The sequence below is a fragment of the Mycteria americana genome, chromosome 11 (assembly GCF_035582795.1).
Source record: "Mycteria americana isolate JAX WOST 10 ecotype Jacksonville Zoo and Gardens chromosome 11, USCA_MyAme_1.0, whole genome shotgun sequence".
Taxonomy (NCBI): Eukaryota; Metazoa; Chordata; class Aves; order Ciconiiformes; family Ciconiidae; genus Mycteria; species Mycteria americana.
This window is the reverse complement of record NC_134375.1, coordinates 15,259,191-15,274,937: the sequence shown is the minus strand read 5'-3', so window position 1 is coordinate 15,274,937 and position 15,747 is coordinate 15,259,191. Positions and strand designations below refer to the sequence as shown.

At 42.0% G+C, this 15,747-nt stretch overlaps 1 protein-coding gene across 20 annotated transcripts in view; it reads right to left on the bottom strand.

The window, feature by feature from the left end:
- Positions 1 to 1,650: 1,650 nt before the first annotated feature.
- FOXP1 (forkhead box P1) overlaps positions 1,651 to 15,747 on the bottom strand; it is a 392,035-nt gene continuing 377,938 nt past the window's right edge. For 16 of the 20 annotated variants that reach the window (XM_075514033.1, XM_075514034.1, XM_075514036.1 and 13 more), the window contains 3 exons: positions 14,174 to 14,212; positions 12,349 to 12,515; positions 1,651 to 6,464 (listed from right to left, as the gene is read on the bottom strand). In XM_075514033.1, coding sequence (XP_075370148.1) covers positions 6,320 to 6,464; positions 12,349 to 12,515; positions 14,174 to 14,212 — 351 coding nt within the window. In that variant the 3' untranslated portion in view covers positions 1,651 to 6,319. The remainder of the gene's footprint in view (positions 6,465 to 12,348; positions 12,516 to 14,173; positions 14,213 to 15,747) is intronic. The other 4 variants (XM_075514047.1, XM_075514048.1, XM_075514053.1 and 1 more) reach the window with 1 other exon arrangement.

Sequence of the window (15,747 nt, the reverse complement as noted above, 5' to 3'; positions counted from 1 at the left end):
GGCATTTTGTGATGTTCCACGATATGGCTGCCAGGCCGGAGAAATGGGATTATTAACACAAAGATGATACAAAACGTTGTGTTCAACATCCAGCAAAGAGCCAGGCTCTCATCCACTGCTAGGGCAGCATGAACTCAGCAGGAGGGGAAGGGCCTCACCCCGCTCCCGAGCGCGCTGCCAGCTCCTCAGCACAAGCCGCATTTGGCACCTACCCCAGCAGCTCTCCTTCAGCCGGAGGCCATCGAAAGTCAGCAGATGACAAACAACGTGGTCGGGTCTCTCCCGCCTCACGCGTGTGACGGGCACGCCAGCGCCGAGGCGTCCGGGCAGGTGAAATACCCAAGTCGCCTCTGGTAGCTCCATAGCTCGTGACCTGCCTGGCCGCCCTCCTGGCGGCCTGCACGGTGACACACCGTCCTCCAGCAGAGCCGAGAGCCCTGCTGGGATCCATGCGGGGACGCGTTGCCCTGCCTGGAGCCGACTCTCCCACCCACGTTTTAGAGACGCAGACAAAAACATCTACTGAGTTCTGGCTTAACACCCTCTGCCTGTGATTTAGGAAAATTTTAATCCCAAAAGTGGGACCTCTCCAGTTTACTGAAATCTCACTAGTGATAAAAGCGCAATACATGACCAAAACCAAATTTTATTCTCTATATTTTGACTATTAAAATCTACCAGTCAATACCACTTTGAGACACATTATAATGAGTGTGCAAAGATTTCCCCCCCCTTCCCCAAAAAAGTAGTTATCTGGTATAATTTTATGATAGAATATTTTTATAAAATCATTTGTACTAATTTAAGCATTTATCATTATATGCAAAAAGATTTCTTGATGAGAATATTATAGACGGTGCATGTTTTTGACATTAGCATTTTATTTGGATGACTAATCTTGCAGATGTGAATTTTTAATGAATTATTCATGAAAAATCTCTCCTCTGAAATTTCAGTTTGCTGCTAATGCTAGTTATTAAACATTTTATTTTTCTTTATAAAACTTGATGAAGAAAATAAATGTGTGCTTACTCGAAAGAAAAGAAGGTGGGTTTTTCCTTTAAAGTTTGTCTCAGGTGAGAGTGCAACTTGGGACTTTGTTCCTCATGGTTTTGTGGACCAAGAGGTTGATCCTGCAACCCCCTTTTGCATACGTACAGTACGCGTTGAACCCTTCCCACCGAAGCCAGCAGCACAGCTCCCGTTAGGGCACCGCGCTCGGAAGGATTTGCACGACGAGGCCCCAGACCCCTTCTTTTGTGCTTTCCCCTTTGAAGTGGAGTCCAATGAGAAAGCAAATACCCTCCAACTCCCGGCGACCCTACTGGTCAAACGGCGATGGACTTTCTTGGAAAAGTGGGCGAGTTCTTCGAATGACAGCATCTTCCTCGCTTCCAGTGCTCAAGCAACAAATGACCGCCCTGTTCAGACCAGCCGCGAAACCGTCCCTAAAATATCCTGCGATTTGATGTGGTTGGGGGAGACCCAAGGAGAGCGATGAGACTGTCCGTGAACGTGCTGGGACATGGGTGAGATGCAACCAGCTGCTCCACGGATCAGCGCTGGGGCCCGGGGCCTCGGGGGATGCGACATGGGAGTCATCGGGGGGGCAGGGGGACAAAACAAAAACTTAGGACATGGCAACTTGCATTACCAGTGTGAACAACCAGCATTTTTATTGCATTTGAGAATGCTATAATGTCAGTAATTAGTACTGACTACACAACATTTTTTATTGTCTGTATCAACAGACATGGAATGATGGAATTACAGTTGATGTAAGGAATGAGTTTCTTTTATGCCTTATCAAAAAAAAAAAAAAAAAAATCTTGTTACTGGCAGCACATACACACGAAGCACCATGCTAACAGTCTGGACTGTACCATTTTCATCAAGGCTTATGGGTAGAAGATACTTTGTTACCTGTTCTGGGTCCATTAAAATGCAGTCGTTAACTGCAAATTCACCTCGCAAGACTAGAATACTAAATGACTTCTGAAACATCTAAAAAACTCCCTCCGAGTTCATTAACCAAAGGTACCAAAGGATTTCAAAAGAGTTGAAACACTTTTTTTTCCATGCTATAATGAATGTGAGATTATTGGCAATCTGAAAACTACAATAGTTGAAAATTATTTTTAAAAACTTTATATATATATATTTATGTATGTATATATATAAAATATCTAATGATCTTCAATATTTGTAGAACCAGAATCCCTGCCCCGGTCTCCTCCCGAAGCGGGAGCTCCAGGAGAGGGGAGGTGCAGGACCTGTGGCGGGACTCTTGCGAGTGAGAATCAAAAAAGGTAATATTTTTTGTGGTCACTTATTCTACCTAAGCCTTGATTTTTCATTTCACTTCTAGTTGAATGCAGAAACCTAACAGGTTTTACATTTACAAACTTTTTATTTTTTGTGGACAAGGAAGGCTTTGACTCTCATTCCTGACAGCGATTTACCTGATACATGGTACTACTTTCATAATGTACGCTTTTCTTTGAGAAAAAAAACATGTAACAAATTGTCTTTACATCTTGGCACCTTGTAAAGTTTTTTTTTTTTTTTATACAAAAGTTCAATAGTTTGACACTCCCCATTATTAATCACTACTTCACTGATAAACTTTGAAAGTGTGACCCTGGAATTCATCATGCAAAATATTTACTGCAGCAGGAGAAAAACATTTTTTTTTTAAACGACTTTTTTTTTTTTCCTTTCAAATATATGAACTTTGTTTAAGACAGCCAGAAAAGGCAGTGGTAAGATAACAGAAGGGGTGGGAAAGTATCAAAAAAACCAGCTTAAACACAAAAACTGTACAAAAATGCTTCGATCAATGATAACAGGAGAAAAAAAAATCTGTCAACTATGTTACAATTTAAAAGCTGAAGAAAAAAGTCAGGGATTTTCTCCCACATGTCAGCAAATGTCATCCAATATTCTTAAAGCAAGGATAACTAAATAAAATACATGTGCAGCGTATTCTGCAATTCCATTACATACAGTAGTTTTTTTTTTCAAAGCTATTTTTTTAGTATAGTTAATATAAAGCAGTTGCACAAAAAGCAAAAGGTGTTTTGACAAACAGGTCTGCATTTATTCCTTTTGAGGAATGATATCTAAAAAAAGGACCTTTCCACCTTTTCCTCCCTCCCCACCCTCCCCCCAAAAGACAAAGGCTCACACAGACACAGTGGGATATATATGTACAACATAATAAACCCCTCCCTAAAGAAGCAACTGTATATCCAAAGGGATACAGAATCAGAATTGTAAAAATCATAGTGAAGTTTGCTTGATGTAAAGCCTGAGATTTTCAGTTGGTTCTTCTGCAAGGCTGCGACACCTGCCAGATATGTTAAAATCTAATTTTTTATTTCTTTTTCTCTTTTTTTATTTTTTTTATTTTTGCTACAGTCTTTAGACTAAGCATGCAAGACATACAACTAAGTGCAACTGAGTGAAATGTATTTTTTATTTACTCATTCCCTAACAGTTTGGACTGAGGTATGCGTACTAACAGTTTCTCATGCTGTTATCTTTACTCATGTCTAGCTACACATGCTGAGAATGAACTAATCTACCAGATTTTTATCCCCTTCTGAATACCAAACTAACCAGCAAACCACTCAGTTTAGAAGCACAGGGCTCAATTCTCATGATCCCCATCTGGCTACCGCCGGCACGTCACAAAGCTGCCTGGATATAATTTAAACGAAAAAAAAAATGTTTCAAATGACCACAGACTGCCCTTTTTTTCTTTTTTTTTTTTGTCTTTTGAAACAGAAAGCAAGAGTTTAGTTTTATAAAAGTAACTGCCAATAAAATTTCTTGTACCAAAGCTTATGAGTGGACAGGAGTGTTATTTCCTTATGAAAAATGCTGACCAAAAACGAAACAAAACTGAGCAAATGTGCCAAGATCAACCAAAATTAAAGCAGTCATCCTAGCACAGTCCCGAAACAGAAGTGGCACACAATCTGTAGAACCAAAGACCAAAAAAATTTTTTTTTCATTTAATTCTAGAAATACTATTTTGTGGTCCAGTTAAATTGTGGGAGCTTTTCTGTTCTCTTCTGTGTTTTATTAAACTGTCTCCTTTATCTGATACTCTAATTTTCTGCGAAATAACTGTGTCTTTGCTTTCTCCAGCTCCCTTCTCATAGCTCCACCAGTAACACTGATTCCTAGTTTTAGCCTCAAAAGCTCTGCTCGATTTCTCTTTACAGACTTTCATTTTGGTCACTGTAAAGAATTGCAAATAAAAAGTAACAACTTTGGTTCAGACATCTACTTGGCTTTCTAAATTTTCTAGAATAAAGGAGCAGTTTCCCTCTCAGGTTAGCAATAGCCCACATCTTGTCATTTCCCTCTAAATTCTTCAACCTCCTTTGATCAACAATAAGAGGATATTTGGCTTCATAAGATAAAGCATATAACAGAGAACATAATTTACCTTTGTGTAATATCTTTGGTAATTTTAGGAAAAAAAGGTACAAAGAAGAATATAAATTAAGCTCTGAAAGGCTTTTTGAAATAATAAAAAAGCTACAGTCCTACATAAATAAATGAGTGACGGAAAAGTGGTTGCAGAATGAAAATGTTTAGGTGTTTGGTGACCGAGGTTTACTGACCTATCGCAACAAATTTTGTATGTCATGTTTGCTTTGAAGAGCCTTGCCAGTTTTGCCTAACAAGCCCCGGCGCAAATTCTCTCCTAGATCTCCTGTCTCCTACGGCGAGGTTTCCATACTGGCTGGTGTAATATTGCATAACAATCTTAACTGCAGTACTGGATTTGCACAGCTGAAAATTAACACTTTAGCATTAGTGGGGCTCCGTCCTTATTAACTCCTGTAACAAGTTCAATCTGAAATCTAATTTGTATTCAAACAGATTAATGCCACCAAGCAATCCTGAACTGATGTTTAACTGTGAAACATCACCACGTACAATAACAATTTAATGAAATCATCTTTCCAACCACTATTTGCAAATGCAAATGCAAAAAGAAAAAAAAAATTGTAATAATAAATGTATAGGTGCCCATCTCGGTAATCTTACATATTCCAGAAAGATTTGTTGACCCATTATAACTCGTGTTAAACAACCGAGAACTTGCCACTCTACTGTTCATCCTCCAATAAAAGTGAACTATGTTGGTGCTGCATATGTTTCTTTGTGCTGTTCAATTTTGTGGCATTTGCTAATATTCACCGTTGCTGCCGAAAAAAAAAAAAATCAAAAAACCCAAACAAAAAAAAATTTTAAAATACTGCTTTGTGGAATGAATCTGTGTTGCTTCCTACAGTGTTTCTATGTTCATCTGTCATTCATTCTCATTCTTGCAGTACTTCGTTCCTCTCTCTCCGTTGGACAACCCTTCCACATGTATAGTGCAGCATTTGGGACCTTTTCAAAAAACAACAACAAAAAAAAGGAGACACCGAAATGGAATGTTTTCCATAGCTAAAGAAAACATGGTGGCATCTGAAGGAAACTTGAATGAATGACAGAAAAAACTACAAACAATTCAATGACATTCAGCTTCGTATAATAAAAACACCTATTAACATTCATCACGAAGTACAGAAAACGTTGAAGCCTCTGAGAGGCCCTGGGCCCAGATGAGGCCTGAGGTCAGAACTTAAAATGGTAGAGGAGAAGTGGGGCGGGGGAATAAAAGCAATACATTAAAAAGTTTGGGATAATTTTTTCTTTTAACCCCTCCCCGATATACACGCTCACACGCACACAGACATATCCACACACGTGCACACACAGGCCTTCCCCATCCCAAATGGAAGCAAAAAAAAAAAAAGAAACCAACCAAAAAAACAAAAAAAAAATGGAGTAAAGGCAGTGATAATCAACATGCAGTACTGTGCAAATATGTTGTCCATTGGAATCCTTAAAATCTGGGCAAAGACTTGATCTGCAGTTCAGGTGTACATGCTCAGTTTGATGTCCTCAAGTGTCCAAAATTGGCAGGACCTGCAGTCCACAGCTGGCTGCTAAATGCAAGTGAATCAGTTTAGCAAATTTACAACACTGATGTTGACTGTAAGAGAGGAAAATCCCAAGTACCAAACAAGTCCATCCAATGCACAGAGTACAAATTCCTTTTTTCAACAAAAAGTAGAAAAATCAAAAATAATCCCAAATGGGATACTTGATGGCACTAAGAGTTAACATATTTCATAGTTGTCAAAGTGGACTGAGAATCCTCCAGACTGTACAATAATGGAGAGATTTCACAGCTAAGTTTGACGTGTTCTTCCAATCTTCATTCTCAGGATAGCGATGTCAGACATACTCATTCTATGTCCTCATTTACAGGTTCGTCTTCATAATCTCTGTCGTGATCGAAATCTGGACTGTGGTTGGCTGTTGTCACTAAGGATAGCGGGCCTTCATTTTCATCTGGATCTAATGGTTCTTCTTTGACATGCACGGGGTGCCTGGAAGAAACAAAAATATGGTCAATCAGTAACTTGCTCGTTAAAGAACAGTTCTGACAGCTCAGGTGGTTTGGGGAGAAAGGCGAGGTGGTTTAGGAGTTCAGAGCCAGTGTGCCAAGCCTATGAACTCCAGGTCACCAAGGAGAAGACCCTCAACTTCTGTGCTGGCTGCTGGAGCCAAGCGAAGGCTACGCCGGGCAGGCAGCGTTCAGCTTCCCGGGGAAAACACTCTGGGAGGAGCACCTCGATAGGGTTTCCGTCTCGGGCTTGAGAGAAAATGCTCTCAGCTGACATATTAAGTTGATTAATACAATCTTTGGATAAATAAGCGGAATAAGCATCCGAACGGCAAAGCAGCCGTTTGTCAGCCCGCCGAGCCGGTGGAGGCTGGGCTAATCATCGCTCGCTCCGTGTGCGGCGTCTCTCGTTAACATGCAGAACCTGTGAGACAACTCTCCAGAGGACGACCCCAAGTGAGGTTCTATCATTAATCAACTTCAAGCAAACACAGCAAAGAGACACCATGATACATGCTTTAAACTCCAAATTAATGCATATTTTTACAAACTGTCAATAAGGGAAGAAAAGCCCTGCCAGGAAACACAAACAGAGAGGAAAAGGCTCGCTCAACACAACAATATGATAAGAAAGCACAGTCCTAACGAGAATAATAACACTGTCAGCTGTAAACAAGGCAGAACATGATCCCCAGCTCATGGTGGGCACAAGGATGTACTAAAGAGATGAGATCTGCCAAATTTCTCATTACGGCATAGCACATGAATAACCCGCAGGGGAACGGGGCTTGGTCATTCAAAAGAGGTATGATAACAATTGAAAAATGTTGTTCGTAAATCATATTTACAACAAATCCTATACAAATACAAATTACCTTTTTTTTTTTTTTTTTGTTCGGCAGCTTTTGAAATGTAAAATAGCCATGTGAGTCAATAGTGTCTTGTTGGTGGGACTTTATAGGAAAGTAGGATTTTATTGACATTACCAAGTATTAATAATGCGACACAGCAACGGAGACCCTGTTTGCTTCCTAAATAATTGATGTTGTAGGCAATCCCTTAAAATAAAGTGTTAATGAGTTCAAGTCCCACTCTGTCTCTCATTGAGTTGATATCCACCTCCTAGAGTCTTGTTTTTTCTCTGCACAGGCTGATTTAACCCTTTCACGTAGGCTACATGAAAACATAACCCAAAGCGCAAACCTTCATTTGCAAGAACTTTTTCTCTCCTTGCACAGCTTTGCTTTAAAATGAATGATTTAAAATAGCTGCATTTTATTTTATGTTTTGTGTGGATAGGAACGACAATACTGTTTGTACTCCACTGCACTGACAGACAGCAAGAATAAATCACCGAACAGGGAAAATGTGCTCAGTATCCATGTACAAGCCAAAGGTAACCCTGCCCGTTTCAAGTGGCCAGGGTGAACCAGTTGTACGCTTGTATAGTGTGCAAAGCTGTATCGCACCCTATTTATTTATTTCGGCTTGAGCCTGGATCAGTGTAGGAAGCATCTAACTTGCTGACTACACACATTTTTAATGTGAGCTGTGAATGCCTTTCAAGTCCCTGCATATTTCAACTTCTTGAGTTGTAAAGTGCTAGATCAATACTTAAGTAGTAACTGCACCTTCCAGCCCATCCAACAAAGGAACAGTGGGGAGAAGTGATGCAGTATCCATGTAGACACACCTTTTCCCTTCAAATTCATAAATACGTGTCCTATCAACACATCCCTGGGAGCAAAGAGGTTCCTCTGCACGTCGTGTAGTTTTTGCAAAAATTACAAGGAGAGAGACATTGCTTATACAATTTTGACCTAATTATTGAAAAAGAGGGGGGAAAAAAAAGACTGGGAGGAGGCAATTCAAATATCAGAGGTTAAGAATTAACATAAGCATATAAAAAGTCTCGTGAGCAGATCGTCATCTCAGAGGTGTGCATGTGCTAACCGTCCCGGTGGCTTGTGGCCCTAGCGAACGTGAAACCATGCTGATTATTTGCAACTAGAAAAACTTGTATTATGAATAGGCTGTGGGGCCCCTCACTTGGGAGAAAACATGAAATGAAAAACAGAAGAAAAAGGGGGAAAGAGCGGCTACACATAGAGACCGATAAAGTGTGTGCTACTCCGCCTTTATGGCAGTGATCTTTTTTACTGCTGTTTTAATTTAAAAGTCTTGCTTGTTGGCTTTCTGGTTTTGATGCTGCTGCCGGGCTTTTTTTTTTTTTAAAGTATTATTTTTGAAAACGCAGATGGGAAATTTTCAAAGGAGAGAGGAGAATGCATGTTGCATGCAGCAGAGGTGGCCTCGGCACATGGACGGGAGTTTCTCCAAAGGCTGCTCAGGGGCCATGTCTCAGTGTCCCACCGCATCCCTGCACCACCTCGTGCTCGGCCAGAGGGCAAAGTGAACGGGTGCCAGTAGATAAGATAGCTACCCACTGCGCTCGCAACCACCCGAAATGCTGTGAAAGCTCCTTCAAAGGTCCCTGAACCTTTCCAAAGCAAACTCTGCCCCCCTTCTGGTTTTGTTATGAAAGCAGGTGAAACCAGGTGGTTTTAACTGAGTTTCTCTTTGAGGTTTGGTGTGGTTCCCAGAAGTCAAAAAACCAAAACTTCAGGAGTGAAAAGCAAAGCAAGCACCAAGTTATGAAAAGGGCTGCTCAACCCCGAGTGAGACAAAGCCAGAGGGGGCCACAAAGCCACGGGGAGGCACAGCCACGCCAGCCTCCTCCAGCAGCTCACGTGTTGGACAAACATCAGACGGCGAGCTTGGCAAAAACTCCATCCCCCAAATTAGGAGGGTTATCTGGGTAATACAACCCCCCGGGGAGAGATCTGCATGGAAAACAACAATAAAAAAATTCAGTTCCTTGTGCACTCTGTCAGTTTTAACCACAAAGTGGCGTGTGAGGAGGAAACCTTACTGAATCCGTGATTTTGCTCAAACATTTCAGAATAACTGAAATAAATAAGCTTAGATAAGCTGAAAGGCAAAGGGAGACCTTCATCTCTCTCAAGTAAGTCTCAATCTCTATTTACCACCTCACCAAACCCCCAAACTGGAGAAGGAAAACTTCCGTTAGAGACTAAAGAATTCAGTCTCTTGAACTACAGAAAAGTTAAATGCTGGGCTAGGCAAAAAAGGGGGGTGGGGGGAAGAAAGAGTTTCCCATTTCTTCCTTATAGTAGCAGAATTTCAGCACATTCTTTTTAAGTAGATGCCTAAGACTCCAGAAGGGGTTAACAATAAATAACCTTGCTGAACACAGATTCCCCTTCTTTTCACATCTGAGTAATTCTTTTGTTTGTCCACTCTGGGAACAGAGGAGTTTTTAATAAAGCTGACTGTTGTTTAAAGCCACTGAGTTCTGGTGGTGCACACAGCATGGAGTAGTTTGCTTTGTGGCTACCTTTGGAGCATATCAGGATGAAAGTGTTATGTCCCCAAGCTGTAATTATGCGACTACTTTCTAGTGTTTCAAAAGGAGGGAGAGAGAAGGAAAAAAACCCAACCCTAGCCGTGGTTCAATGTGTCATAAAAAGGAAACGAATGAGTGGTAATAAGACTTCAGCTAAAGTGTTAGACTTCTTAGCTGTCATGTTAACAAGGTCCTTTAAACCTTACAATAAAGTTTAAAGCTTGATTTATTCTAATATACTGAAATTGTTTAAAAAATAATTTGCATTATGACAAGGAAATCTGTTCTGAGAAAAAAATTGGAAATGTCATTAACAAAGCAGGCTTATGGAAAATAAGAGGTTGCACGGCGTCCGGAAATCTGCTGTTGACTCATGATTTTATTTAGTAAACAGGGTAAACCCCGTGACGTGTGAATAGCGTTCTGGCTTTAGATCCCTTCAAACTACTTGGAAACACCATTTTAATGGGGAAGCTCAGAGGTTGGTATTGGAACATCACCCGGCCACATTTTACTTAAGCAAAAAGAAATGTTCAGCAGAGAACACATATATTATCAATTCTGAGAAAATGAAAACACTCAGGAAACAATCATTTCCATATTACAACAGAAAATTGGATTTTCTGGTGAATAATGGAAATGAGGCATCCCTCCCCCCGTCCTCTTCTCTCTCCAGTATTTGTTCTGTGCCCCTCACCTTGGTATCAATGTGCTAAGAGATGATTATTAAGTGCTACAAAGGCCATGGCTATGCACAGTTCTGGAAGATGTCCTAGCCTGTTTTAACTTGGTTATTTTTCCTTCCTTGCAGTCTCTTCAAAGAAAATGAAACCTTAGGTGAAATGAGAAGTGCATGAACTACACTAGCCTTGAACTTGCAAAAAATAATTACTTGGATTAACGCAACATCATAAACGTTCACCCCTGTCTGTTAGGCCAGGAGAAACCCTTGGGAGAAGTCTTGTTTCTGGAGAAAAGCCATGTCCCTCCACTCCTCCTTCACGCCGGCCCTACGTGGTCACGGGCAGAGGATAACAAATTGTGACTAAAACTGCCTCAAGATGAATCCATTTGTGAGAGACGGAAAGTGTGTCATGCAACGCTACTTTGGGAGAGATAATTAATACTGCACAAACAATCACTAGAAAAGCTAAACACATTATTTGAATGTTTTGAAGTAAATGGTAAAAGACAATGTTTAAATTAATTATTAATTAAAAATGAATGTTGCCATCTTTAAAGATTTTTTTTTCAAAGCACTTTGTGCGCTGATTTAAAATGCTGCAATATCAAAGTATCCAGAGCCTCAGATTCCTTCGTGCCCCCTCCCCTCTGACAACACATTATGCAGGTGGGAAACTTTTTTGCCATTAAATGCTAATTAGTTTCACAACTAATTACTATCATGGTATTAGGTTAATGTTTTTCTACTTTTTGCTTTAGACTTACTTTTGTAAATCCCTTATTCAAATTACTTTGAAGTAGAAGACTACAAATTAGTTCTCTTTTTAATGTGTAATGTGAGCCATGGCAAGTCAGCCAGTAATTTTACAGCCCATTTTAAGGAACAGGCAGAAGAAAGGCAGCGCGGCTCTCGCACGTGGTCACTCGCACAGGTAGCCAACTGCTCCGTAGAGTTTTTAGAGAACTACAAGACTTATAAACTCCAGCTTCCTCGCCAGCCGCCAATTACCCGGTATGTAATTTGAGGGGAGGGGAGAATTTACAGCTTTACAAACTCACTCCATCACCCCATAAATACCAAACACACCCACTGGGGCATCGCACCCTTCCTGCCTTACCCTTTCCTGCGCCAGCTCGCTGCCCGGGTGCCATTCACGTTGAGCAGGGACGGCGATCCCCCATTACTTCATGCGGTTATATATGCACTCATTATACTGCCGTCTGTTGCTATAATGCTCCTATTACTTTTCCTTTTGATATTTTAAGAGCAATCTATAAATCACACAGACCTTCACATGTGCCATCGTTAATGCTTAGCAAGGCTGTTGTGTGTTGAGTGGTTTTTTTTAGACCCGCCAAACAAGCCCATTTCCCAGCTCTGCCCCACTAGCATGCTTGTCATGTGGACCGAAGGGGAGAGAAATCAGACTTTTTTTTCTCCAAGAAAGCAGTTGCCTATGAGGTTTTGCAAGGTTTAAGAAGGTCTAAAGGTTTAAAGAAGAGAACTGCAAACAAGTTAACAATTTTATAGCTCTGTGGGCTTGTCAGACTGGATTGAGCTGATCGGTTTTATGTGGAAGTTGGTAAATGGCCCTTTTATGTTCTGATCAACCTAAGTGTGGTCCCAAACGGAGATGTCTGCTCTTCCTGCTCCATCCATGAACCTCAGGAACAAACCACAAAGGCCTCCCCAGCCACACTTCAGCAGACGGTAAGACAATGCCTTGAGCCACACACGGACCTCTGCCGTACTTACATTGCTTGCATAGGGGAACGTCCTGGACTGCTGTCACTCCCGTTACTGTTCGTATGCTCCATTGCACCATTAAGCTCTTCCCTCATCGCGTTGGCTAAATTGCCCAGAGTGGGATTTCCCATGGAAGCAGTAGTGTATAGAGGTATACTGTTCTCAGCCATTGAAGCCTGCCAAGGACACAAACAAATATATGAAGAGCCATGACTAATGTTTTTATACATTGCACAACACACTCACTTATTCCAAAACATTCTCCACATTTACATTATTTGCAATTACCGTTTTGTTAAATATTGCGCTTTCTGATAGGTATTACTCTGATTCCACCAAGGGAAATTTAACATCATTTACATCTGGGTTTAAGCATTCATAGCTGCATTGGCTTGTGAGAGGACAGAGCTTTCCATTCCCTATTCGGAATTACACTCCCTGGAAAAATAAAATGTCCTTTTCCTATTTTCATTTTGCAAAATTATGTTTGGGGCTTTGGGTTTTTTTGTGGCTTAGGTCTGGGTTTGGGTTTTGTTTTTAATGAAATGGGGAAAAAAATTAGAAGTCACTCAGCTGATAACTCCTTCCTACCAGAGCAAACAGGCACCAAGTGGGAGGGCAGCGTTACTGAGTTTGGTTCTTCTCATGACACAAGTGTGAAGCTGCAGTTAGCACTAACTGGATCAGTCCGAATTGCAGTGATCCACCAGAATGCTGAACCGGTCCATGTGAAATTTTTTAAGCCTCAGCAACTCAGCTCTTACCTTAGCTATTACAGATCTGACCATTTTATTTCTATTTTTCCTTGTTCTAAAAAAATACCATGCAGAGGCACACTGGAGTTAACTTTCTAAATGGAAATCTTTGTAGGAAGAGAATGAACTGTTAAATATTTTCCTTCTGATTCCCACCGTTCTGCCTGCTAATATTTACTGTGTGTCAGCATTAGCTCACGTTGACAGCACAGTCCTGTACCCGGCATGGCAGCGGTGGGAGCGCAGAAGCCCCAAGCCCTGGAGGAGCCCAGCGTTTGGTGGGGATGGGATGCACGGCTTTCCAAGGCTGTAGCGCCCAGGGACTTGAAGGACATTTAACCATTTCACCCATCCCAGCCGGTTCTGGCTGACATCATCCGCAGCTCTCTGAGCCGTTCCGTGCCGGAGAGCCACAGACACTGGCTCAGCAGCGCTCGACCTGCACCGGGGGGAGGTCAGGCGGCTGCAGCAGCCAAAAAAAGCCAAAAAATCCATCAGACTCCAGGTCTGCATGATGCAAACCCTGTTCGTGGGAGGGAAGTTTATGCAAACATACTCCCCACCAAACGCTCTTGCCTGCTCCTAATTCGTGGGACAAAACTCCTTGCTTGTTGCCATCCGAGCTGGCAGAGTTGTTCCCAGGCAAGCACAGCCAGAGACCAGGCAGGGGGAGATGGGATGAGAAGGGGGGGGCCACGACCAGCCCTGACTGCAGCATCTTCAGGAGCATGGCCCCTTTTATTCTTCCTTATGTTGACCTCTCCATGTGCAGCCCTATGTGCCACATGTGATTACAAAAGCTATTCTAACGGGGAGGATTATTTTTATCTTCTTGATTCAACAACCGGCAAACTCATTGTGATTAGGGGATGCAAAGAATGGTTCACATTTCCTGCACTTGGCAAAATAATGACTCAAGTTCTTCACCCATAGTGATAACTTGTAATTGCAGTAAAGCAATTTACTGGGGGAGAGGTGGGATCTGCTATAAAGATAATAAGAGGGAAAGGGGGTGTTTTGGGAGCCCCCGGTGACCCACTGGGAAAAGAGAGCACTGGTGAGAGCTGGAGTCCCCATACCTTCCACACATAGAGGGGGGAGAGAGCTGCTTCTTCTCCCTGGCCGCGAGGGAAAACAGACGGAGGAGACGTCAGAAGGGTCGTGGTGAAGGAGAGGGGCGGCTCTGCCACCCCACAGGAGAAAAAAAACACAGCCTGGCATGCCGGTGGCAGGCAGCACACCGAGCCATCCCTCAGCCTGCTGAGAGGCGGCCGCTGCACTCACGGGGATGTGCAAAGAGCCAGTCTTTGCAGATGCCCGCAAAAGCCAGGGGAACATCGCTCGTTAATTATTAGTTAGACTGAACGTAGGCACTGGCAGGTAGAGTGGCCTTGTGTCCTAGGAGGAATGTTATTGCCCAAGCAAGGTCCGAACTGCCCACGCAGCACCGACCACCCGCAAGGCTTCGCCCAAACCCCCGTACAGCACCTGAGCACCCGCCGGCATTCTGACTCCAAAATCCAACAGGGGAGAGAGGAGCGAGGAACCTGCCGGTGTATTTTCAACCTAAACGAGGACCTGTCTCAGTGCAATGAAATTTGGTCACCCCCATTTATTATAGGGGCCACACGAGCGGTAGCAAATCTGGCCCAGGCTCTTCCCTCCATCAACTCAGTTCATACGATGTGTTGGGGGGGGGGGTACGAGTACATGCCACTTCCAGGAAAAGTGGGAAATGGAAACAGTTCGGAGGTTATCACAAAAGACAAGAATGGATGGAGATGACGACAACGACACGTGTTTCAGAAATAAAACACGAACAGTTCCGTATGATAAGCATATTAATTGAAATTAGTCACATAGTTAACAATATGAAGAAATGCAGGATCATTTCGTTTTTGCCTTTCAGCCTCATGAATGTAAAATGTGCTTGTAATCTTAATACTATTCAAGAGACAAAGCAGTCTTTAAAAACCACACTTCGCAAGACTCAAGGGAAAATAAGTTACTAATGAATGGTATTTACAGTTGCTTCATTTAAACATGCTTTCATTTGCTTTTCAGAAGTTACTGCATAAACTCAAATAATTAGAAGAAATGCAGAACATCGCTTTTCTCCTAATAATATGTTTCTTGGTTCTGAAAAGAGAAGTCTACTAAACCTTCCACAAAACATGGTTGCCCAAGCAAATATCCATGGCCACCAGTGAACTTCTCAGGAAGCGACTCTCAACAAACAACCGGGGTGCAACCATGCGCGGTGTTGCCTCCCAGATTAATTCACACTATATGGAACAGGCTTGAACCCCCACACAAACACCCACCCCACCACTGCAAATTCAGAACATGGTAATGCATTTGGATCTTTGGTTCATGTAGCAAATATGGACTTTACCTGGGGTTTTTGAGACAGACTCAGGAATTTGTAGAGAGGGGAAAAAAATGCCAACCTGATATACAGCACATGAAAGAGGGCTGGAGACGCGCACACTTTTAGGCTGCAAGTTATTAATTGTGCACCAACGCTTTGTGTATTTCTACATCGTGAAAAACCAGAATTTTTGTCTTACAATTACAGTACAGTTTAAGCCAATAAAAATTATCTTTTTTTCTATAGGAATTGTGACGTTTATTTTTTACCAACAATAGGAAG